The sequence below is a fragment of the Tachysurus vachellii genome, chromosome 8 (assembly GCF_030014155.1).
Source record: "Tachysurus vachellii isolate PV-2020 chromosome 8, HZAU_Pvac_v1, whole genome shotgun sequence".
NCBI lineage: Eukaryota > Metazoa > Chordata > Actinopteri > Siluriformes > Bagridae > Tachysurus > Tachysurus vachellii.
The window spans coordinates 3,410,735-3,437,699 of NC_083467.1; the positions used below are offsets into that span (position 1 = coordinate 3,410,735).

At 39.0% G+C, this 26,965-nt stretch overlaps 1 protein-coding gene across 1 annotated transcript in view; it reads left to right on the plus strand.

Annotated features, from left to right (window-relative positions):
* Positions 1-26,965, plus strand: part of cntnap5a (contactin associated protein family member 5a) — a 124,210-nt gene that overhangs the window by 39,176 nt on the left and 58,069 nt on the right. Inside the window, exons 2-3 of the mRNA XM_060875764.1 lie at positions 1,574-1,684; positions 8,416-8,609. Of these exons, the coding sequence (XP_060731747.1) occupies positions 1,574-1,684; positions 8,416-8,609 (305 nt within the window). The remainder of the gene's footprint in view (positions 1-1,573; positions 1,685-8,415; positions 8,610-26,965) is intronic.

Sequence of the window (26,965 nt, forward strand, 5' to 3'; positions counted from 1 at the left end):
TCACTTTTTCTTATAAGACGAATAAAGACTTTTTTCAAAAATTTTGAAATTTTAAAATTAATTTTGAAAAAGAAAGAAATTCCTCCAAGCCATTCAGAGGAAAATTTGAATTAATTTGTGTAATCTTTTAAAATATATACTGTTTTTCATTCTCTTGAACAGCAAACCACTTACTTGAAGTCTGGATTTGATTGTATTTCTGCTAAAATATCAGTACATGTATGTTTAGTCCAGTCAGAACATAATATTATGGTACTAACAAACAGGCAGAGAGGCAGGTATGAACCGAAGGAGAATATCAAAACAGTCAGCGTGGGCGAACTGAGCAATGCTCATTGCTGCAAGTCCTCCCTGAATATCAAAGCTCCTCAGCTAAGATCCTGCCTCGATCTCACAACAAAGGAAGAAGAAACCGGAACGCTGTCGGTCGTGGATTGAAACATACGTTATATAATGAATGATATACAGGGTTTTCCTCTGAGCTCCTGATATTGAAATAATAAATAATCCAATCGCAAGATCCAGAGAAGGAGAACTAGCATTAAATGCTAGTTAGATGCTTTGGTTAAAGAGAAAAGTATCTGTGTAGAAAGTGTGAGGCAAATCCAAAGCGTGGAGTGATTCAGATCCCGAACAGCACGAGCACGTCAAATAGACCCCGTGTTCTCTTATGCTAGAACCAATGCTGCAGCTTTCAAGGCTTTTATCTGTTTTCTCAGTCATGCTGGGATGTTAATCATAAAAACGCTGTCATGGTTAATAAGAGGTGGCATTTTAACTCCATATGACTTGAGCTGATGACTTCATGCTGTTTGTAGCTGGTCATCTAAAAGGTTTCTGGTCTTGTTTTGTCTGTTAATAAACCCTTGTTTTGTCTGTGAATAAACCCTTGTTTTGTCTGTTAATAAACACTTGTTTTGTCTGTTAATAAACCCTTGTTTTGTCTGTTAATAAACACTTGTTTTGTCTGTTAATAAACACTTGTTTTGTCTGTGAATAAACCCTTGTTTTGTCTGTTAGTAAACACTTGTTTTGTCTGTGAATAAACCCTTGTTTTGTCTGTTAATAAACACTTGTTTTGTCTGTTGTCAAACCCTTGTTTTGTCTGTTAATAAACACTTGTTTTGTCTGTGAATAAACCCTTGTTTTGTCTGTGAATAAACCCTTGTTTTGTCTGTTAATAAACACTTGTTTTGTCTGTTAATAAACACTTGTTTTGTCTGTTAATAAACACTTGTTTTGTCTGTTAATAAACACTTGTTTTGTCTGTTAATAAACACTTGCTTTGTCTGTTGTCAAACCCTTGTTCTGTCTGTTTGTAAACTCCTTGTTAAGCTTTGCTTTTTGGCCAGAAACAAACACATTTGCCTCCATGTCTGTTTAACTGAGTTAAAATCTTACCATGTAGCACACAATAGATGAATATCTTTAAAAAAAAATCAAACCGTATGAGTAAAAGTCTCTCTTTTTTTTTTTTTTGCCCTCAAACAGTTTTCATGTTCACTTGATAACAGACTGCTTTTTGATTTCTGCCTGGCCAGTTGTTTGAACATTTCTTCTTTCTCATTCTCAGATAGCTGCGATGGCTCACTCGCATCCGGACTGCCTGCGGCTTCTTTCCGGAGTTCATCACATTTCTCAGAAAGTCGGGCTGCTAACTTTGCTAAACTGAACAGAAGAGACGGTGAGTGTGTTTAATCCAACGTCTCTGTCCGCATCACGTTATTGTTATTTGTTACTGAAACACACTCAATTATGACATTAGACTGGAAAACAAACAGAATATTCAGAGTATAGCAATACCACATTACATGTTCTTTATATAAAAATATGATATCATTGCTTACTTCAATTAAACCAGTTTCTAATTGCTAATTGTTGTTTTTCTTTTAGAAACTACTAAGATTTCAATTTATTAATTATATAATACATATTAATTTATATGCACTGGTATATATCAAATATAATACTACTACTACTACTACTACTACTACTAATAATAATAATAATAATAATAATAATAATAATAATAGAAGAAGCAGCCTTTATTTGTTTTATATGTGAAATTCTTTTCATTGCAAATCCCAGTTTAGGAAGTTAGGGCAAGTGCGCAGGGTCAGCCATGATACAGCCCCACTGGGGCAGAGAGCTTTAAGGGCCTTGCCCAAGGGCCCAACAATGGCAGTTTGGTGGTTCTGGGCCGTAATCCATGACCTTCTGATTACCAACCCAGAGCTTTAACCATTTGAAATTAAACTGCCCTAAAATGAAATATATCTAAAAAATTTATAAAGAAAGCAAAAACAAAACAACAAAAAAATGAATATAGAAAATATACTATAGAATATATTAAATATCCATCGATGTGTTTTTTTGTCTGACATCCAGTCCACCATTTTTATCCTAATACTAATACTTTTTTTTAATGATCAACAGGGGAAATATTCACATCCAAAAATAAAATATAAAAGAAAATTGTGCCATTATCCTTTACAACAGATCTCAGTCCTCTACAAGCTACATCAACGATCTTTTTCAACAGCAAGGATCTTCTTATCGTCTTATCAGCTTTATAATTCTCTATTGTTAAAGAGATCAAAGAATCATAAAAACAGTCCAATTAACACAATAAAAGGACTAAATTCTTCCTAGTTATAATTTACTTCCATACACTGTTTGAAAGTACTAATTTATTCCAGTCATTGAAACTTGAAGACATGATACAGTACAGGGCTCACTGCGAATTCCAAAAAGACAAGTCCCAATATTTTATTTTATATATTTTTTTTGACATCCAGTATTATATTAAAAATATTGTCATGTCTCAATACAGGATCAATGTATGCACTTGATGTTTCTTTACCTGAGTCAGTTAATGCTTAGACAGCAGTTTTGTTGCTAAGAAAGAAGTGTAACAGCGGGATCAGCCACGATAGCAACGGATTTGGCTCCATGATTAAAATGTCTCTGACATGCCAGTGTACAGCAGGTTCTGTTTGCCACTTGTCAGGAGTGACACGACACCAGAAAGAATAAACAGCCGGTTCACGTTGTTCTACACTTGACATTCAGCTTAAAATAATCAGGACAACTGTTTGGCACCGTTTGCTTTGGCAAACATGATACATCATGTGAAGCACTGGCTTGCTGGTTAAGGCTGGAAGACTTCCTTGCCTTCATCCCAAGACAAGTATACGTCAGCTGGACCACGACACGTTAGCGCTGTCTATTGCTAATGCTTTTGTGGATGGTTTGTGTTGTGAAGCTTTAAAAAAGGCGACAGTTGCAACAAGATGCTAAATTTACAGTCACATCTGTCACCGTCACCGTCACCACAACACAGACACCCAGGATTCCTTCACCATATGTCGCATCAGCGGCCCTTATTCATCAAAGTTGTAAAATTCACCAAGTCCATCTTTGACACAACCACGCTGTTTCTGTCTTGTTCTTCCTGTCACGTTCTCCACCCATCTGACACTTTTTGTAGTATATTTCCCACTATACTTACAGTACATCACTTTTCTTCTCTCTTCCCTTGTGTAGACTTTCCAGCTGTTTTTCCTCCATACAATGTTATAGCATCTGCGCATCTTTCTAGTCAGCCTTCAATTTTGACTAAATTTTGTCCATCTCTTCAGGATTTTCTAACCTGATTTGACAGTGAGTTCTGCTCTAAAATAAAAGGAAAAGGTTGAGCATACAGATGTGCATTCTTCTGCTACCCTGCACATGTTATTAGTGGTTAATATAGAGGTCAGTGTTGAGGTGGATCTGAAGCCTATTCCAAGGACCCTCGGTGGGTCCGAGGGCGGGAATCCAAACTGCATGCGATGCCATGTACAGTACATCACAGTAAACTGCACACACAGAACATGGTGATGCTCACAGACAGTAACCCAAGCTGAGGATCAAACCCAGAACCCTGGAGCTGTGAGGCATCCATGCTGCTGTAATCTTATAATAGATCTATACCATAACATAATATTATCTGATTGTTTTCATATACTTCATTCCTTGAACAGCTTCAGCGATTGTAGCAAACTGCATAAAGATATTTTATGGTCTTTGCTGATCCCTACAAATTAGTTTTTTGACTGAAAATGAAAGTGTCGGGCTAGCTCGGAGTCTTCGCACATTTCTTTGGATTTCCTGAGTTGTGAAACCTACGTGAACTTCCAAGTAACAAAGTCCTTACTTTCCTCATTTCCATGCGCTGACAGGTGAATGTTTTGCTCTGTTTGCATAGATTTCTAGAAATACCCAGCAATTCGCATGCCTTGTTTTTATTTATTTATTTATTTTATTATTTTTTTTTTTTAGAATATTTGCTTAAATTAAAAACTAGAGATAATCAGTGTCCCTCATAACATTTTTTCTTAAATTGTTATGACTTTATCTATCCATCCATCCATCCATTTTTTTGTAGCGCTTATCCCAGAGGATTTGGGGTACAAGGCAGGGGACACCCTGAACAGTATACCAGTCCAATACTAAGCACAATCACACACACTCACACACTACAAACCATTTAGAGATGCCAATCAGCAGAAATCAGAGTAACCAGAGAAAAACCCTGTGAGAACATACAAACTCCACATACACAGACTGGAGACGAGTCTCGAACCCCCAACCCTGAATCTGTAAGACAAACTCTTAACCTGTTACATGCTTCCAAAACCTCTACATCTGCTTAAATTATAGCTCTATAAATGATATGCACAGAATGGTTCAATTCCACTCTGTTTGATGTAAATGATGTGCAAATGCTTGTTAAATTATGGTCTGTTTCATGTGTGTTTCATGTAGTATGTGATGTGTAAATGAAGGACAGGTGGTACTGTACGTGCCCTGCTTCCACACCACTAAAGCTTCATCCGTTGCACTCAAATCAGTGCTAATTTCATATAACCGTTATATAATTCATATGTAAAACAGACCGTCTGTCATTCCCAGTGCTCGAATTCTATACCTGTTTCAATTCTCAACTTTAATGAATACTATGCAGATGAAGACGAGACCATTGGAAAGTCTCAATGTTATAAAGTTCCCCGTCCTGCCAATCCATTTGTCTTTCTTATAACAATCTGGCATATTTGACGATAATAATCTTTTTTATTGGGCTTTTCAATATGTCCCTGTTTCAAACTAAGTTATCAATCGAAAAGACAAGCCCTTCACCTGCAGTGGGAAAAAAAAAAATACAAAAAACAAAACAGAAACTCACACCTTCAGCTTTCCCCGGTCCTCAACTGAGTAATTACTCTGGCTGCAGTGTCCAAGTTATTTTCAGCCTCCGCCAGCCTCCGCTGTGTGTGAGCGCCTTGCAAACAGAACACTTTCCCTCCCCGAGGGAGGCGAGGAGGCTGTGTAAATGTTACTCCCTGCGTGCCGGAGATCTCCGGCGTGATATTCATCTCATCTCCTCCTATAGTATTGACTCTCAGCCTGCAGCAGCTAAGTAATGAACCATTCTGGTGTGTTCCTTCACACTCGAGAGGGCAGGAGGGCATCGTTTTAGCACAATGTACTAACTTACCCTATTATGCTGTGTGTACTATATTACCCCAATGCCTATGTTTGAACATTTAACCTAAAGGATAGAATCTGTGCAGTTTATTTGTTCACTGATATCCGTGGCAGATTAGAACAAAACTCAAACAGGAAGAGGGGGTGGATTCTCAAGTATGTTCGTGGTAAGCGCACAGTGTTTCTTTTTTAACCATCTGTCCCTCATTTATTATGAGTAAGCTCCTCAAACAGGAATGCCCCAACCGTCCCATCCGTCCCTTGATGACGTTGTGCTATTCTAGGATGAACTGCGGAGGCCTGACCAATCATCCAATCCCTGAGAGTCTCCTCTAAGAGTCCGCTTACAACATTCTGCTTACCGCAGTTCCTATTTTATTGCATTCTTGCAACACATTCCTGCAAAAACTTAGCAGCAGTTCACATCCCGTTCAAAATCGAAAATAAATAAATAAATAAATAAATAAATAAATAAATACGAAGGCGGAAAGCATTGACGGTGGAAAAGTGTGGCACAGCAAGAGAGAAGAGGAGAAGTTTGTGTAGAAACAAAAGTTATTTGTAATTGTTTGGAAGCAAGAATGAACTTTCTTGCAAGAAACAGTGACAAAGTATTAATTATGTTATCTCCGACTGATGTCGATGTCCTAGAAATGTTGCTGCCTTAAAAGTCTTTTATTCAAAGAAGCCTTTGTATTTATTCTAGATTTGCCTTCATTGCTTGCATTCCAAAATTGCTTGTTTGTAATTGTACATAGTGCATTGAATCAGTTCCTACTGCATTTGATTCAGTTCCTGCTCCATTCAGTTTAGTATCTACTGCATTTGATTATTTGATTCAGTTCCTACTGCACTTGATTCAGTACCCACGACTTGTGATTCAGTTCCTACTACAATTGATTCAGTTCCTGCTCCATTCAGTTTAGTATCTATTGCATTTGATTATTTGATTCAGTTACTACTGCACTTGATTCAGTACCCACTACTTGTGATTCAGTTCCTACTGCATTTGATTCAGTTCCTGCTCCATTCAGTTTAGTATCTACTGCATTTGATTATTTGATTCAGTTCCTACTGCACTTGATTCAGTACCCACTACTTGTGATTCAGTTCCTACTGCATTTGATTCAGTTCCTGCTCCATTCAGTTTAGTATCTACTGCATTTGATTATTTGATTCAGTTCCTACTGCACTTGATTCAGTACCCACGACTTGTGATTCAGTTCCTACTACAATTGATTCAGTTCCTGCTCCATTCAGTTTAGTATCTATTGCATTTGATTATTTGATTCAGTTACTACTGCACTTGATTCAGTACCCACTACTTGTGATTCAGTTCCTACTGCATTTGATTCAGTTCCTGCTCCATTCAGTTTAGTATCTACTGCATTTGATTATTTGATTCAGTTCCTACTGCACTTGATTCAGTACCCACTACTTGTGATTCAGTTCCTACTGCATTTGATTCAGTTCCTGCTCCATTCAGTTTAGTATCTACTGCATTTGATTATTTGATTCAGTTCCTACTGCACTTGATTCAGTACCCACGACTTGTGATTCAGTTCCTACTACAATTGATTCAGTTCCTGCTCCATTCAGTTTAGTATCTATTGCATTTGATTATTTGATTCAGTTCCTACTGCACTTGATTCAGTACCCACTACTTGTGATTCAGTTCCTACTGCATTTGATTCAGTTCCTGCTCCATTCAGTTTAGTATCTACTGCATTTGATTATTTGATTCAGTTCCTACTGCACTTGATTCAGTACCCACGACTTGTGATTCAGTTCCTACTACAATTGATTCAGTTCCTGCTCCATTCAGTTTAGTATCTATTGCATTTGATTATTTGATTCAGTTCCTACTGCACTTGATTCAGTTCTCATGACTTGTGATTCAGTTCCTACTGCATTTGATTCAGTACCTACAGCATTCAATTAGTTACCTACTGTGTTACATGCTAATGTTGACCATGACCTTTTTTCCGTTATCCCATTATACCATTCAAACTGAACAATTTAGACCAAGGTTTTAACCTCATATAAAAAAAAAATATATTACTTAAAGCACTTACACAAGAGCCGACATGCCGCCTTCTGTCATTTTTGATTCTGACAGCTCTTCTGCACCAGTCCAGTTGTATTATGGGATAGCACACGGTGCATTAGTTCCATACTGCAGAATCTCAGAGAAAGCAGGAGGTCATCTGAGTTTCTCTCACCTACTTTTTAATGAATAGTGGGAATTCGGACATATTACTCCTTCGTTGAACTGATTTTCACCTCTGTGTCTTAGAGAAGTAGGGATATTTTTGGCATCAACTAACTGCCTTCATTGCCAAACAAAACCTTATTTGATTTGGTTGAAGTTCTTCAGTGTCATAGCCTTACTGGGATCGCTCCAGTTAAATCAATTTCCTCCTTAATGCCCGACTAAATTCGTTTTATAATTTTAACACTTAACGTTTCTTTTTCTTCCAAGTTTCATTGTCTGACACACTACGTGGTCAAAGGTTTGTACACACTTCACAAGAACATCTGTTCCTGCATGACAAAGCAAAGCGAGCCCTATGGTGAGCCCCAAGACACAGTGTGTTATGTTGGAGTGTCCGGCACAGAGCCCTGATCTTAACCTCATTAGACACCTTTGGGGTAAACTGGAACACCAAATGCACCTCAGACCTGCCATTTAACAGACCTCACTAATGCCCTTATAACCAAAAATCTAGTGGAAAGTCTTCCCAAAAAATTGGAGGTTATTATAGCACAAAGAGTCTTAAATGAGATTTTCCACAAGCACATATGCCTACAAACTTTTAGCTATATAATGTATGTGATTATTATAACAATATGGCAATTGAAATCAGTGAAATTTCGTCCTGTCAGGAGGTGGTGGTTGGAGCCCGCAGTTGACAGACAGGTCACCGTGGCTACAGCTGGACCTCAGGGCACGCATGGAGGTGACGGCTGTAGCTACACAGGGCCGCCATGGCAGTCACGACTGGGTCGGCGGATACACACTTCTCTACAGCGACAGCGGGAGTGTGTGGAAACAGTACAGGAACGAGGACAGAGTTGCGGTGAGTGTTCCTGAGTTCTCATTACATTATTTCATCGACATCTCGCAAACCAGCAATTTGTGGCGAGGCAGGATTTTGGTGATGTTGGTGGTTTTTGATTGCGAAATTGATAGTAATTAACCTCTCAGAGGCTACTGAAGAGTGAAGTTTTATTGGCCTCCTGACAATGTCTTTTTAAAGATCTTCTTTTAGCTTACTCAGCCAATCAATTACACACATCCCATGCCCGAGTGGCAAATGGAATCAGAGTCTGTTATGTAATGCGGCTTAATATAGCCTCGTACGATTACCGAAAAGGAATCCAGTAAAAACAAATGAAGCCAGCGAAGATCTCATGCAAATTTTCTGCATGGTTAGGAGCCTATAGTGACTAATGACTAATGACTAGTAGATGCATCAAGATGCAAAGACTTGGATTTCGTTTTAAAGGTGCAATTAGGAAATGGTAAAGCCACGTTCTTTACATCATATTTATTCATCTGCTTCGTGAATTTTAACGACGATCCCTCCAAGGATGCAAATGCCTCTGAAACACATAATTAATTCCTGTGAAAATGCAAATGATTGAAAGCTTAATGATATAGCAGTAATATTTGCCTGTTTGTTACAGCCGTGCCAGACTTACTTTTCTAATTTTCTACTGGTACACAATATTTATAGACCCACATGTGTTTGAGTTAAAGCTTGGATTAAGCCTCTTCAGTCAAATAGGCTATAAACAAAAAAATTAATAACTTGAGGTGTGATGTCTAGACCTGTAATGTGAAATTCAAATTCACACTTCAGAATTATGGCTTAGCAAGACATAGACGCCACAGGGATTCGACAACCTCTATCTCCTTGCAGTATCAGGTTGCAGAATGTTCCTAACGAGTACAAGCTTTTGTTCTACTAACGCACCTGTTTGCAAAAAAAATGCCTTTAATGAATTCATTTGTAGAAGCTAGGAGTTCATTCTGATGGCCAGATCATCACAAGGCTGCACTTCACACTCTCACAATCTTGTCAATACAGTATAGTAACCGACGCCACCCCGAAGCCCCGCCCCCTAACCCAATCCTCACATGCTATTAGCTGAACTCGCTCAAGCATCAACAAAGCTCATTTATATAAAGTTATCATTAATCATATATTTGACTTTACTAACATTAAATTAACAAAGAACATTAACAAATAAAATTTTGGCAATAATTGGTAAAAGAAAGGCAGGACTTTTCTTTGCTACTGCCTTCATATGATAGGTGCGTATCCTAAACGGAGGCCTTTTTTGCAAAGAAATGTCATGTTTATGCAGTGGACCATGTTGAAATCACAATTGTATTGTATTTTATTCATCTCTAAAAGGACGTATTGACAGTTTAGCGGAAGTGCTGAGCTGAAACGGTCATGTTTTCGAATTTAAAGTGCCTGTCAGTTCACTATAAAGACAAGACCGAATGATTGACAGTTGTTTCTATAATTAACTTATACTGTAATTCACATTAAAATAGTAATTGCTCTGAAAAATCAAGGCAAGCGTGAGAGATTTTGATTGGCTTGTTCAGTGGATCTGTTATTATTCCTGATTACCTGTCAGTCTTAAACTCGGTTCTTACTCCAATAGACCTGTCACAGAAAAGTCGCTCTTACACCTTCCTGAGCACTTTTCCTCTCTCCACCTCACACATTACTATTCTTTCTTTTGCCCTCCGATTACACCGATCAATTCGCGATCCGATCCATAGTCCGTCGAAGCCGCCTCCCAGGTAATCAGCCGCCGCGTCCTGCTGTTCTTACTGTAGATACATCTTTCTGACTCTATGTCTTCTGTAGAGTTGTTCCCAGTCTCAGGGGAAGGACATGCTAAAATCCGATCTTCCATCTCTGGGAGCCAGCAACTTGATCGGATTTTAGTGGCAGGTGTATTGTAGCTACCGCTACAGCCTTGATGTAGATGATGAAACTCCATTTCAAGAGCTGCCGCTTTCTTGAGCTGAAATCATTTTAAGGAACATTAGACCTCCAAGTGGAATGCGGTGATGAAATATAAAAGTCTCGTTCTGGAGGCTAAGCCTTCATGCTTATAATATCCATATTATGACGGAGGAGATTGTCTACCAAGAGATTCATTCTTCCATATTGTCGCCAGGCAAATTGCGTTCAAATTGAGATGCCTCTGTTATATAAAAGGTAAAATGACATTTCAAGATATTACAGTCTAAAAAGAGACCACTTAAAGCGGGTGAAATATTGCGAGCGGTTTATATGTTAATTAGTCATTTGGCAGAGCCAGAAGAGACAGAAGTTTGTGTTTGTCAACATAAGGTTTTCTTTTTCAGTTCATTATGCTGTAAAGCTTCACGAGCGGAAAATGAAACATCTTTATGAACTTTTGTTACGTTTTGATCGAAAATATTCATTTGCTTATTTATATATATATATATATATATATATATATATATATATATATATATATATATATATATACACACACACACAGTCCTGTGCAAAAGTTTTATGCAGGTGTGAAAAAATGCAGTAAACAAAGAATGCTTTCAGAAATATAAATAATGGTTGTTTATTTCTGTCAATTTACAAAATGCAAAGTGAGCAAACAAAAGAAAAATCTAAATCAAATCAATATTTGGTGATACTAACTTTTGCCTTCAAACCAGCATAAAGCGATGGCACGACCCCCACAGAGCCCTGATCTCAACATCATCGAGCGTGCCTGGGATTACATGAAGAGACAGAAGGATGTGAGAAAGCCGACATCCACAGAAGATCTGTGGTTAGATCTCCAAGATGTTTGGAACAACCTACCAGCCGAGTTCCTTTAAAAACTGTGTGCGAGTGTAGCTAGAAGAATTGCTGCTGTTTTGAAGGCAAAGTGTGTTCACACCAAATATTGATTTGATTTAGATTTCTCTTCTGTTCATTCACTGCATTTTGTTCATCTATGAAAATAAATGTTTAACACTTCCATTATTGAAAGCATTCTTTGTTTACAGCATTTTTTCACACCTGCCTGAAACTTTTGCACAGTACTGTATATATATATATATATATATATATATATATATATATATATATATATATATATATATATAAAGCTTCTTGTGCATATGTGGTGTACAAAGCACATTAAGATTCACGTAGCTCATCAGAAAGAAATCAGACTGTCTGTTTTTTTTTCATGCTATGAAATGGTTTCTAGCAAGGTAACTCATTTTCTTTTCTTTTTTGAGTCATCACACTCCTATGAAGCGCACAAACAAAAAGAATTTGAAAGAAAATCCCAAACAAAAGAAAAAGAAATTACACTCGTGATTCCGGAGCAGACTGCTTCTTTAGTCCAAGCTGTGATGAAACATATACAGTCAAACATATTTTTTTTTTTTTTTTTTTTTTTTATTCCTTTTTTGTGAACCAATTGCAAACCTGCACATGCTTACCAGCAATTTATTTATTTTTTTTTTAATATATTTTTTTTAATTTTTAATAATAAGTTCAGGCCGCCACCTCATTTCTGTTTATTTGAGCTCCTCTTTCATCTCTACGAAAAACGAGCCCATCTGTGTCATTAATTAATAGCCGCGACACAACATGTTCATTACGCTTTGATATTTGTGGGTGTAAGTGTAGGCTTATGATTAGGATGGAACGAATAGGAAAAAATAAAAAATAAAAATACAGCTTACCGTGTCACATCTGCATATCCATTTCGAATGTAATTACATTTAAGGACTGTTTATTATATGTTTCATTTCCTAATTATCATTAGATTCGTATTAATTCTATTTCATTTGTATAATGCGATTAATAATGGACGTTGATGCGAAGTGTGAGGAAAAACTCGCTGAAACGATACGAGGAAGAAATCTTGAAAGGAACCAGACTCAAAAGGGAATCTCATCCTCATCTGGATGACAGCAGAGTACTCGATTATAAATCAGTTCCATTATATAACCGTATACTGTATATATAAGTGCAATTGTGTAGCCAGGAGCTTTTGAGCTCCCCAAGTATGAGCATCAGCATAATTTCTTTTTTCAGGTTTGTGTGCGTCCTTTAATATAAATGATATAAATAAAGCACGCACGCATTTATAGAATGATTGGAATGATCCAGACAACGGTCCAGCTTGCCTTGCTTGAAGGTTTATCACACACAGCCAGGAACATGGTTTTACAGATCGTGAGCAATACCATTAACACCCAGGTCTTGCATTTCCCAGATATCTCAATCCAAGTAATGACATTCATTTCATTTCCAAACCCAGCAGAGAAAAAGACAACACAACACTAATAGGGATCTTCCTGCCATCAAATTCTTCCAAATGTAATCAGGGCTAAGGATTGCACAAGGCACACGACGGCACACTAATGCCACAACGCCATACATATCCCGAGGCAAGCTTCCCGAGAAGATACTAACTGACACTTTTGCCCCTTTTCCACCGAGGCAGTTTGAGTGCTGGTTCGGAGCCTAATTTAGAACCAGTTCTTTCTTTTTCGACAGCCAAAGCACCGGCTCTGAACCAGGAAAAGTGGCGGGGCTACTGTTAGCGCATTTGTTAATGTACCTTAAGTATACTAATGTTTAATACACTTTTACTTTACCGCGATATGATACATTATCAGCACATATGATAGTAGGTAGCTACATGCTAAGGCTAACTTTTTTTCTGTGTTAATAATAAAATAACGTTATGTACTTTCTCCATAACAACCTCCGTTTATACAGATTACATGGAGCTGCACGTACCCGCTGGATTCACCGCGTTTGGGTGTTAATGTAGGTTCACAAAGCCATGAGCATTAACAGTAAAGCAACATCCGCCATTGTTGATGTGTTTGTGTTTGCCGCTGCTGCGCTAAAGTTGCTGGGACACGCGACACGTATACAGTGACATCAGACTCGCCTCTGTGATGGCTCTCTAGCTGGTGGAAAGGCAAACCGGTTCTTAGAAGGTTCGCCAGTGGAACCAACTTTGAACCAGCACCAGTGCTAGCTCTGAACCAGCACCCGGTTCTTTTTGGTGGAAAAGGTGTATAAAATACATTTATTTTGCAATGACAACAAATAAAACCGTTGCAATGTCAATATATCTGTACACACCGTCCACTCGGTTTATAGGAACACCTGTAAACCTGCACTTTATATATGCAGCCAATCACGTAGCAGCAGCACAATGCATAAAATAAAAAAAATCACGTCAAACATCAGACTAAAGAAAAAGTCTGATCTCTGTTACTTTAAACATGGCGTGGATGTTGGTTCCAGATGGTTGGTTTGTGTATTCGGGGTATATGAGTTGGTTTGTGCAGACTGTAAACTGTAAAGATTGTCGTACTTGGAAATCCCTGCTTAACCTACACTGGACAGGTGAGGATTGGAAAAACGTCTCCTCGACTGATAAACCTTAATTTCTGCTGTGACAGACAGACGGTCAGGTCAAAATTTGGTGTCAACAGAATGAATCTTTGGATCCAATCTAACTTGGGTACCACCAGCAGTTCAGTCTGGTGGTGGGTACTGCTGCTGGCACACTTAATCAGGCCACTTATTTCCAGTAGAATATTGTTTGAATGCCAGAGCCTATCTGAATATGTCACTTTATGGCTACAATTAATAAGCCACCCCTTCACAAAGGACAAGTCGTGTACAGTATGTCACAATGAGCTTTGTGCAGTTCAGTGGGCTCCCCAGAGACTAGATCTGAGTCCAGTAGTGCACCTTTGGGACGTGGTTATAAAGGAGACTCGCAGAATAAACGTGTTGGCAGATTTGCAGCACTTGAATGGATCGGAATCAAAGGATTGTTTTAAAACCCGGTGGAATCCATGCCATGTTGAATTAAGGCTGGTCCGAAAGCAAAGGGCGGAAAAGATGTCTTGCTATGGTATTTCTAATAAAGTGGCTAGTGACTGTATCAGGTCACTGCAAATTTAATGCCCTACATGATATAAAGAAATGTTCTTTTGGTTGTTCTCTGTGTAACAGTAAATGCTACGATTAGACTGCTGGGCCTTTAATTCAAGTCCCAGTTGGGCCATATGCTGTCCATGTTTGGGGTCCACTGAAATTTAGTTGTCCAATTCTCTTGTTAGGTGCCAAGGATGGCAGGGATTTCCTGTCATCGGTTATGGTCTAGCTCTGCCTTAATCCTCAAATCATGTAGTTAGCATTTAGACCCCGTTGTGCTAAGCTACTCCACTGGGATAAAGAAAAGCTCAAATCGAGAGCAGCAGGTGTAAAGACATCACCTGAAGTCATCCAAGGCAACAACAAGCCTATATTTTTTTTTTTGTAAAAAACAGAAATAGCTGCTGAGACAAATCAAGCGTGTTCAAGTTTTCCCCACCACAGGCAGCTGACAGCGACACATTTCAAACGAAGCATTCGTCGGCCTCACGTCTCGTACGGCTGTCACCTGAACAGGGATTACCTCGTTGGAAAATTGCTGAGTTCAGAGGCTCGGCTAGTCCCTCCTTCAGGTCATTGCTTTCTTCTTACAAGCTGCCAAGAGGTTTTGAACTACATCAAGGCATTCATGTCAGTCACTCTTGATGACTGCACGAGAGAGAGAGAGAGAGAGAGAGAGAGAGAGAGAGATGGAGTAGTGGTGTTAAATGATTTCTGTTACTGTGCTTTTCCTGAGATTCTGACTAGCTTCAGGGAGCTGAGAAAAGATCTGAGGAACTCGGACATGAACTGGTGATTGATCAAGTGTACTAGATGTCAGATCGGTGGCATTTAAAAGCCAGGAGCTGCTTTGTGGGTTTTGATAAAGATGAGTTCATTTTTGTGCTCAGTTCAGGTTGCTTCCCCTCCTTTTTCCGCAGGTATCCTTTCAGCCATTGTGGACAGCTCGTGTAGTAAATGTCCCTTGCCGAAATTTCTAAGACGGACTCGCTTCGCTGTGAGTGAAGCCTGGCAGCGAGAAATCAAAGAACGGCATCTAGAAAGAAAAGCACACGTTATGGCTGTTGTTCAAACCTGGTCTGGAGCAATACTTATCTCATTTTCTACAATGTCAATCATACTAACTGTCTACTCTAGGCTTTGCTTCAAACATGGCAAGCCCTGCCAAATATATAGATATATAGATAGAGCCCTCAAGCAAGAAATAAAACGCCAGGAAACAACAGAAAAGAAGTTTTAAATACGGTCGACCTGCCTTCGGCCTCTATATTTCGAACTTCCCTTTGGATTCATTTGGCGCTTCAGGCAACAATTATCTTCCATTTTCTATAGGCCTCTAAATCACCCCTTCATCCCTTCCAAACACACACACACTCACACACACACCACCTACCCCTTCATCTTTCCTCTATCTCTCTATTCTCTCATTACACAGAGGCTTAAACAGCGCACAGGTAATCGATATGAAAGACCCATCGTTTTGTTGGATTGCTTTGCTTGAAGCAGGAGCCTTCTGGCCCATTCCGCTCCCATCAAGTCTAATGATGCCTGAGACTCATTTGGACTAAGAAAATTCTTAACCAATTTCGAGCAGAATGTGTTTAGCCTGCGCCTGAATTTCCACAAGGTTTCTGTAGCGGTTGTGAAGAAGTTCATGACCCTCTGTGTTTTTATAGACCTAGATATCCAATTCCGTTCGGCTGCTCTCTGGCCCCTTGGTGAGCTTTATCATACATCAAGCCGCTCGGGAAAACATACTGTAGTAGGTTTGCATTCTAAATATATTTTACTTCAGTCTGGTTGCTGGGAAGGAAATACTACTAATACAAAAATACTGCAGAGAATAAGTTTTTTTTCTGTTTATTGATCTGCATTCGTTTAAATGAAGAACATTCTAGAAGAGACGTTTAGTCGTAACGTGTGACCATTTTTATCTCTTTTGTAGCCATTTTTCTCTCCTTCATTATTTTAGTGTTTAGTGTTAGGTAATTGGGTAGCTTCTTTGGGTATGTTTAGGTAATAAACTGCCTGAAATTGATAAAGGATTTTATAAAAGAAAAAAGAAAAAAAAACTTCAGGATGACAGACATGGCAAATGCTATTTTTTTTTTTTTTCCTGAACTCTCTCTAGCGTTTAATTTATAGCAGTATTCATGAGCACTACTTAATAATTACTGGGAGAAAAAAAAAATGTACGTCATGTCACATGACAACTAGCAACTAGGCAACGTAAGTTTCGAAATTGACTTCAAGCAGCGAGCGCACTGTTTTTTTTTTTCTAGCAATTTTCTTTTCATATGGTGAAGGGAAAGAAATCAGGCAATTATGCAGGAGTAAAAGAGTGAAAGAGTGGAGTGTAGGAGTTTGTAGGATTGCAGTGATTCAGTGAACAGACGTATTTCTTAATGTTTTATATCCGTATCAGCTATGCTAGCTGGCTAGTTTGATACACAGAATGATAGATGAAAAATAGAAAAATAGATCTGTACACGGTATAATCCTGTAGCGGTGTAGTCTAGGGATTGTTGGTGTCCGTAATCCTACAATCGTGTACTATTGTCCATCCTGAGGCTGTTTTTCTGTTTTATGGCTTTAAAAATCCCTGGATCAATTTAAAAAAAGTGCTGCAAGAGTCTGTGGAATAAATGGGATGGCGCTTATTAGGGTTTGGATGGAGATCGAGTGGCACAATTCAACATGCTTAAGAAAAATACGTTTATAAATTCTGCACTCTGCACCAAAAGTTCTCCTCCAGTTTCCTCTGCGGAATCGATAAGCATCCTAATAGTCCGGACTCTTTTTCCTCTCCACTGTAAAAACTTTGCAATTTGACTGTTATACAGAAAGTCATACATAATGGAGCACAGGATGTGCGCTGTATCCCTCTAGCATCTGTTTTTCGAGTGCTATCTGTTTTTGGGGGGTGGCTGGGGGATTTTAGATTATTTGCCTGCATTATCCGATATACAGTAATTCCTTTGTTTTGTGCTTTCAGCTATAATCACTGTCAAAAAGCAGATATACAAAAATCCTGATGTAGATTTATATATAGATTTCTAACGAGCGATGCCGGAGGTGACAGCGGCAAGGAAAAGCTACCTGAGAAAACATGAAGAAGAAGCCTTGAGGCGAACTAGACTCAAAAACTGAACTCGTCCTCTTCTTGGTGCCACTGTAAATCACCGCGCTTCCAAAATTGTGTATTTTTAAAATATATATAAAATAATAGAAGTACATTGAAAGCAGAAGCGGTTCGTGACCAGACATTTTAGTGAGGCAGGATGACATTAATAACCACGTGACCTGAAACGACATGAAGTCAAGAGTAAAACTCACCTCATTCTCGTTCTACAGCCTGTGGATATTTTCATTTTTAAAGGTGCCCTGCCACACGTATTTCATTACTTTTGTGGTAATGTCTGAAGTTTACCATGGACTCTGTAACTTTTTTCGTGGAAATAATGCCTTAGTTACCTTGTTTCAAGCCATTCTAGTGTGGTATAGAAAGCCTGCAGGAAGACTCGGCTCGATTTGCGCCAGTTCTCATGAATATTCAAGTGAGCTATGCTGCTTGGCTCCGATTGGCTAACCGCTAGGATATGAGAGCATGACTATTCATTCACCCAGCGCAATAAGTAAACTAGGGTAGAGGAAATTTGTTTACAATCACCTTGAATTGCGGCAGAACGGCTTCTTCACAAGCCCGTTGACGTTCAGCCATCCTTGCTGTATAGGAAACTCACTGAGCTACATGAATTCTGGGGGTGCGGTCTCAAGTGGTAGAGCTCATGAATAGTAATGAGCTCAGTCACTCTGACGTCAGAGTGACCAGCTTTTCCAACTGACCTGATTTCCCCCCTTATTTCTTTTAAGTGGCTAGAACTGCCCGGGGAGGTAGCAGTTCATTTTCAAATCCACGACACAACACAAACACATATGGACCTAACACATCAAAAAATCCAAGTAAAAACGGTTTTGTGTGGAAGGGCACCTTTAAAGTAGCCCTACTGAGAATTATCAACATACAGCCCAACCCTAACTCGTTCGTTATAGTGTGTGAGTTAACCAGGGTTGCCAGGTTTCAGCAAAATTTCTAGACCAACTACATCTGAGCGAAAATTTTCCCAATAATTTTGCCCAGAAATGAATTAATGTTTCTTTACAAGCCTTTGCATGAGTCACAGCAGTTCATTTCTGGTGTACAGACTATTACCACCTCTATTATTAATGCCCCTTCCAGTGATCCAATGTTTGCGATGCATCTTACAATATAAGAAATGCAACAGACATGTACAGAAAATCGTCTACGCTCTATTAGCTCTACGCTCTAAACCTCTAATAGCTTGTATGACGTGTATGAGATACACAATATTCTGATACTGAGGCAGCGGAGGCTCAAGATATTAAGGCTCTGGGGTTGTTGATCAAAGGATCATGGTTCAAGCCCCAGTCCTGCTAAGCTGCCTCTGTTGGGCCCTTGAGCAAGGCCCTTAACCCTCTCTGCTCCAGTGCTGTATCATGTCTGACCCTGTGCTCTGACCACAACCTCCAAAGTTGGGATACACGAAGAAAGAATTTCACTGTGCTGTAATAATACGTGACAAAATGAATTCTTCTATTCCATCTATTCTATAATAACACACAGCTCCACAGCAGAGACTCGAATCATCCACCAAGGTCAGCAAACATCTATCATCTGTATTTTAAAGAGGTTTTATATGGAATAAACCTCTCGTCTATACCTCAGGGAAACCTGGCCAATGCCAACAATAGAGATCGAGTGGCGTTTAATCACTTCGCCCGTTCTGAAGGGCATCAGTAAGTCATGAGTAGACTCGTTTTGTTCTTATTAATTAAAAAGCTGTAGGCTGGTTACATATAATGCAGACGGTAATTAATTAAGTCGAAGTTTAGTGTGTTTAGTCATTAGACCATGTACAGTGTGAGTACAGTCAACATTATGTGTTTGTGGGGGTGAGGGGAGGGGGGAGGGGGAAAAGCTCATGTGCCAACATGAAATACAGACAAATTTCTTTTCATTTTTATTATTATTTTTTTTTTACATTTTTTCTGTAACACACAATCAAGGACCACATCTTTGATGTGTTTTTAATTTTTCCGGTTGTCAGCTGAGGCACAACTAAAATGAAAAATGACTAGCAATTTAATGTATTTCTTTTTGCTCATACGTGTAAAACGGCTTTGAGAAAAATCACCTCGGGCGTTCATTTTCCCACAGTGCCGTCGCCGTGTGATGGAATCATCACCCGTATCCCTTTAGATAGTTTGTCTTTTCTTTTTTTTCTTTTTTTTTTTTTTTCTAGATCGTTGAGAAGCAGTAAATAAAACATGCACTCTGATGGGTCGTGGGCTTACAATGTGTGATGGCCATCAGGAAGAAATGTGAGGAAAAGAGAAAAGGGAGGTAGAACAGAAGAGGACAGGAGGTCCGGGAACACGTTAAATGAATACACACACACATACACACACAAATTACAACAACACAGACATCCACTACTACAGCGCATATATATATATATACATTTCTTTTTTTTTTTTTCATTTTCTACTGCATATATAGTCCTAACAATGTACAGGTTCACATTCTATTATATTCTTCTGTAGTAAGAAATGACCTGAAAAAATATTTTCTTGTTATTAGTGATATCAACAAATACAAATGGAAAGCTGGATTCAAATACGAGCTGGAAAAGGAAACAAAACAAGGAATGGAGAGTGGAAGAGAGAAATGAGAAAGAGGAAAATAAGCCTGGAGGTAGATAGACAGTAGGATGTGCACACAGAGAGAGAGAGAGAGAGAGAGAGAGAGAGAGGGAGAGAGAGAGAGAGAAACAGTGAGCTTAGTCCCTCTGGGATAGCTGTCTCAGCTCTGCTGTTAGGTTTGCTCTCTATTTCTGACACACACTCAAGCCTTCGTCTCCCCAGTGAATAAGAGCATCTCATTTAACTCCTCATTTTCACAAAGTATTTCATATATCTATATGAATTAAATACTTATTACTTATATATATATATATATATATATATATATATAGAGAGAGAGAGAGAGAGAGAGAGAGAGAGAGAGAGATTGAAACAATAATAAAGAGACAAATACAGGCAGCAGGGATTAAAGGTTTCAGTTGAGTTCTTGAAAAAAATCTGAATTTTGCACCCATTTCAAGCTATTTTAGTTACGTCGGTTTCTTTGAGAATGCTATTATCTGGATGAACTCACAGTTTGTCTTGTCATGTTTGATCTGTGCAAAGAAAAAACATGGTGAGGAAGTACAAGGGGAACTATTAGAAAGCCCACAGGACCATATTAACCAGAGGAACTCGACATACAATCATTAGCACTTCTTTTGTTTACTCCCAGCTGCCAGGGTTAAGAACACGTCTCAATATCTTCCTCAGCAAAAAAAAAAATAAAATAAAATAAAATAATATATATATATATATATATATATATATATATATATATATATATATATATATATATATATATATATATATATTAGTAGTTTAATACTAAATACTAAAACACATCTGAAGGGTCAATAAGAATCTAATCAATGAACTGTTAGAGCTGTTACCAGAGTTATAGAATACAGTCAGTTATTCCGGTTCGAGCCTTGTGGGTTTTTTCCACTGTGTCTCTCCTAAACTACACTTCCTGATCTTCATGCTGTGCTTATTACAACCATCTTCCACAATCCCAACTCCCTCCTTCCCAATTACCTCAAATTACATTCATTTACCTACCTTCTGCCCTCACGGGGCACGTTCACCTCATTCAGGGCTTTCGCAGCACACGAAAATGGTTTACGTGACGCGTGACCCAGCGGATCGGACGTAAATGGCTGATGAAACCGGTCTAGATGGAAAAAACAGGAAGAAAGATAATGAAGAGTTCGGGGAATATGTTTAAACCGGCATGGCATCTGAGCCTGGTACTGTATGTCGTCGCACCGTGCTCAGGGGGCAAAGGTAAATGGGAGGATGTATTGTTATGGTTTTATTCCCAAGGATGGAAGAGGAGACGTTATTCTGGAAAAGGAACAGATTTCATCATCCATGGGCAGATCACCAAGGAGAGGATATGAGTACGTGATGGAAGAAGTGACTGTGTCGTTTAGCGTTTAGAATTTCCCCAGCGTTTAGAAAGCGGTATCAATAACGTACATGCAGTGGCCTTGGGATTAAATCTTTCACGTGGTCAAATTTTCGACTATATATTCAATGTAATTTAATTGTTTAGCGCTTTTAACGACGGACGTTATAACAATTTTAAACAACAAAGTTTAAATAGCTAGTTAAGAAATAATAAGTAATAAAAGATTCCTATGTTCAAAAAGTCGCACTAGTTAAGACCTTGTTATGAACGTTGGTGAAGTTGCCGAGGATGAGGAACTAGCAGAATTCACATGCCAGGCTGAGATTGCTAGCATTGTGTTTGAATTCAAATACAGATGCAAATATGAAACGGTGGAATTTTAAAAAGGTATAAATAGTGTTCAAAAGCTTGCAAGAGTATGGGAGACATTTTCACATCCGGTATCTGATTACAAACCAAACTGATTTAAGCTTACAACAATTAGGCTATTACAACAACTTGTCATTTATTACGTGAGAATTTTACACTTAGCTAGAAAGGTTTTCAACATCATTTGGCAGACTGGCTGCATTTACTGCTGCGTTCGTGATGGGCTTGTTACCCGACGTGCCCTTTGCAGACAGATGTTCCAAGGCAGGTTTGGAAAGTAAATGAAAACATTTCCATATAGATTAAGTGAAATACACTGTGTGTCTGAAAAGCCAAGAATCATTGGGAATATGTTGAGCAAACGTGTCCGTCTGAATATCAGTCGCTCCGGTAGGTCGGAATTTTGTGATTGCAGAAATGAACACAAAATCAAACAAACTGCGATATTCAGAGCATTTTTTCCCCCTGCAGATTTGGGCTCAGATGTGTTGTGACACCATAACACCCAGCTGTGGTAGAACGTCAATACATGTGTCTTCACTGGTAGGAGTTTGCTTGCAATTTCCACAGAGAAGCACAAAAACTTTTAAGTTGCATTAAAAAAAAATTTAAAATGAAATTAAAAATAATAGGGGGGCTCGGTGGCTTAGTGGTTAGCACGTTCGACTCACACCTCCAGGGTTGGGGGTTCGATTCCCGCCTCCACCTTGTGTGTGTGGAGTTTGCATGTTCTCCCCGTGCCTCGGGGGTTTCCTCCGGGTACTCCGGTTTCCTCCCCCGGTACAAAGACATGCATGGTAGGTTGATTGGCATCTCTGGAAAATTGTCCGTAGTGTGTGATTGTGTGAGTGAATGAGAGTGTGTGTGTGTGTGTGTGTGCCCTGCGATGGGTTGGCACTCCGTCCAGGGTGTATCCTGCCTTGATGCCCGATGACGCCTGAGATAGGCACAGGCTCCCCGTGACCCGAGGTAGTTCGGATAAGCGGTAGAAGATGAGTGAGTGAGAGTGAGAATTAAAAATAATGGTGCCCCCCCCATCCCCCAAAAAAACAAACAAACAAACAAAAAAAAGTTATAAATACTTACATAAATGCTGAAGGGACTGAAATATTTGAAGCAAAAAAACATGATACCACAATTGAGAAGTAAATGTGTAGCGATTAAGTGATAACATGTAGAACATAAGTTGGAAAAGTTTTCCTCTCATTTCCATAATTCAAAGAATTTCCATAATTCGGTTGCAGCAACATCCGGCGAGATTTCCCAAACCGCCGCTGATATTCTGTAGCTTAGAAACTTAACAAGTTTCTTAACAAGCTTCTTGGTCACACAAGCTAAGCTAATGAACACACCAATGTATGGATATATCAGTAATAATGAGCTGGGGTATGTTCGTATGTTCTCAGAGGAGCAGGAGCAGTCCTTGGACTTCTTGGACACTGCTCGCATGTCTATAAGCGGGTGGACAATTAATAAAGAAGAGGAAGATGAGCCCAGGAAATGAAGGGAGAAAATTTCTGTTAGTTTTTTTTTAAAACTGCAATAACTAACAGAATAAGAGCAATAATAATAAAGTTGTAGTTAATAAAGTTAGCGTAACAGGGTAGCCATCTTGTTTTTGTTTATATTTATTCATTTCTACATTTGAAGCCCCACCACACACCATGACAGTATTTTAAACGTTTATACTTTTATAAAAATTATTAAGACTAAAATTAAGTTATTATTTATCTCTAACATCTATCCCTAACGATCAAGCCTGAGGTGACAATAATGAGGAAAACCTCCCTGAGATGATATGAGGAAGAAACCTTGAGAGGAACCAGACTCGGAAGTGAACCTCATCCTCATTTGGGTGACACTGGACAGGAAATAATGTCAATGTAAATAATGACCTTTCTACAATGGTTTGTACTTGAGTAGAATTAAGCAACCAAGAGCTCCTGAGGAACTAACAGGTTAGTACAATTACCAAGTTCACCACAGACCCAACGCTAATTCATTCCTGCTGAAGTTTTCAAATGATTGCTGATGAAGACCCGACCATAAAGCTGACTTTTAATTTATTTTAAGCAAATTGTCACAACACACAACGATACAGATCCTGCTTTGAAGAGACCAACAAATATGGCCAGATAAACAACAACTCTCAGCAAACACCAGCGCTTCTACGTTTCCCCTAACTGAACTTTTAATCAAACTGTGTGTTCGGTTTTCCTTCTTTAAGCCACTTTGTCTCACTGCCTCTTTTTTTGAGGCATACGCTCAGATTTCTAAGACAAGTTCCCAACTGAACTTGTGATGTTCCAGTATTTTTTGACTGTTTGCCTTATTTATTTAATGCTTCATTTCCTGTCTGCTTGCACTTCCCACCCTTTGGAGCTGTTTTGTTAAACTTACCCTGCACTTGCTTTCGACCTCTGTGAGTCTGCTACATGACATGAATAGGCTATTATGTCTGTTTTTTTGTTAACACACGTTGACACAAAAGTTAAAAGCATTTTTTTCCTTCTGCCGTGTTTATCCTCTGGTGTCTGCGGCTCGTCGGTACGGCTTGCTGATGAATCCAATTAAATCTTACTTTATTCTTCACATATGGATACGCAGAGACAAACTCCACACCTTTTTCCCAACACTCTTTGTCTGACAGTCGCAGACAGGATTATTGCATAAAGAATCTGCCAACTGACAGCAATCCTTGTCTATTCTGTGCATGCTCAGCCCACTCCAATATGTCGAGTTTGGCTCATGGTCCTCAGCGTCTTACCAAAAAAATGTTTTCTTCTATCTACACAAAAGCATTCTATTATTTACAGTAAACATGAAGCATAATGTATCCTATAGAGTGCACAGATCAGTCGTTACATTAAAATCACCTGCCTGATATTGTGTACTTTCACCTTTGACTCTGTCGAGGCCTGGAAGGTGTGCTGTGGTATCTGACACCAAGGCCTTAGCAGCAGATCCTTTAGTCAAGCCAAGTAACGTCCTGTAAATCACAAGATCGAGGTAGGACTGATGTGGATCGGACTCGTTTGTCTGACACGTGCTGTAGAACAGTTGCTCGATCGAATCGAGATCTAGGGAATTTGGAGGCCATATCAACACCTTGAACCCTGTCATATTCCTCAAATAATTCCTGAATAATTTTTGCAGTGTAGCAGGAAGCATTATCCCGCTTATAGAGGACACTGCCATTTGGGAATACCGTTGCCATGAAGGGGTATACTTGGTCTACAACAATGTTTAAGAAGGTGGTATGTGTCAAAGTAACAAATACCAGGATTTTAGGTTTTCCAGCAGAACATCACACAGCTCAAAGCATCACACTTGCCTCCTTCCCATAGTGCATCCAGGTTCCATCTATTCTATCGGTAAGCGATGGACACACACCCGACCTTCCACATAGTGTAAACCATTGCCTACGGTCCAGTTCTGATGCTCATGTGCCCATTATAGGTGCTTTTGGTGGTGTACAGGGATCAGCAGGCTGAGATGCCTCAGATTCCTTTCTATCAGAGCCAGAGGTAACAATCTTTTTCTACAGTAGCTTATATGTGGGATTGGACAAGATGTGTTAACCTTCGCCATCCACGACCCTGTCACCGGACCTAACCCCTGCATATTGAGAACACCCCACAAGACCTGCTGTTTTGAAGATGCTCTGACTTTTCACAGCTAATTTCTGCAATTTCACACCCAAGGTCAAAGTCGCTCAGATCCTTACGCCTGCACATTTTTCCTGCTTCGAACACATTAACTTTCAGATCTGACTGTTTCTGTTCACTGGTTTCAACATCATAGCTGAACAGTGTGTATACAATGTCAATTTTTCTCAAATCGCCTAGAAACACAATAAATCGTTTCAACCAGTAAAAGTTACTTGTCATCAGACTTAGATGATGCAGGTCCTTAGAATCCTTGTTTACATAGAGATAACCAATTACCTGTGTCAGATTTCCATACTTACAATATCCATATTTTAACTTAATTTTTGGCATCTAATTTCAGACCAAATGATACATTTCAGTGTGATTACTTACAACCAGTGTTGGGCAATAACGCGTTACTACTCACTCTCACTCATTTTCTACCGCTTATCCGAACTACCTCGGGTCACGGGGAGTCTGTGCCTATCTCAGGCGTCATTGGGCATCAAGGCAGGATACACCCTGGACGGAGTGCCAACCCATCGCAGGGCACACATTCACTCACGCAATCACACACTACGGACAATTTTCCAGAGATGCCAATCAACCTACCATGCATGTCTTTGGACCGGGGGAGGAAACCGGAGTACCCGGTACCCGGTACTCTTCAAAGCAGGATCTGTATCGTTGTTTGTTGTGACAATTTGCTTAAAATAAATTAAAAGTCAGCTTTATGGTCGGGTCTTCATCAGCAATCATTTGAAAACTTCAGCAGGAATGAATTAGCGTTGGGTCTGTGGTGAACTTGGTAATTGTACTAACCTGTTAGTTCCTCAGGAGCTCTTGGTTGCTTAATTCTACTCAAGTACAAACCATTGTAGAAAGGTCATTATTTACATTGACATTATTTCCTGTCCAGTGTCACCCAAATGAGGATGAGGTTCACTTCCGAGTCTGGTTCCTCTCAAGGTTTCTTCCTCATATCATCTCAGGGAGGTTTTCCTCATTATTGTCACCTCAGGCTTGATCGTTAGGGATAGATGTTAGAAATAAATAATAACTTAATTTTAGTCTTAATAATTTTTATAAAAGTATAAACGTTTAAAATACTGTCATGGTGTGTGGTGGGGCTTCAAATGTAGAAATGAATAAATATAAACAAAAACAAGATGGCTACCCTGTTACGCTAACTTTATTAACTACAACTTTATTATTATTGCTCTTATTCTGTTAGTTATTGCAGTTTTAAAAAAAAACTAACAGAAATTTTCTCCCTTCATTTCCTGGGCTCATCTTCCTCTTCTTTATTAATT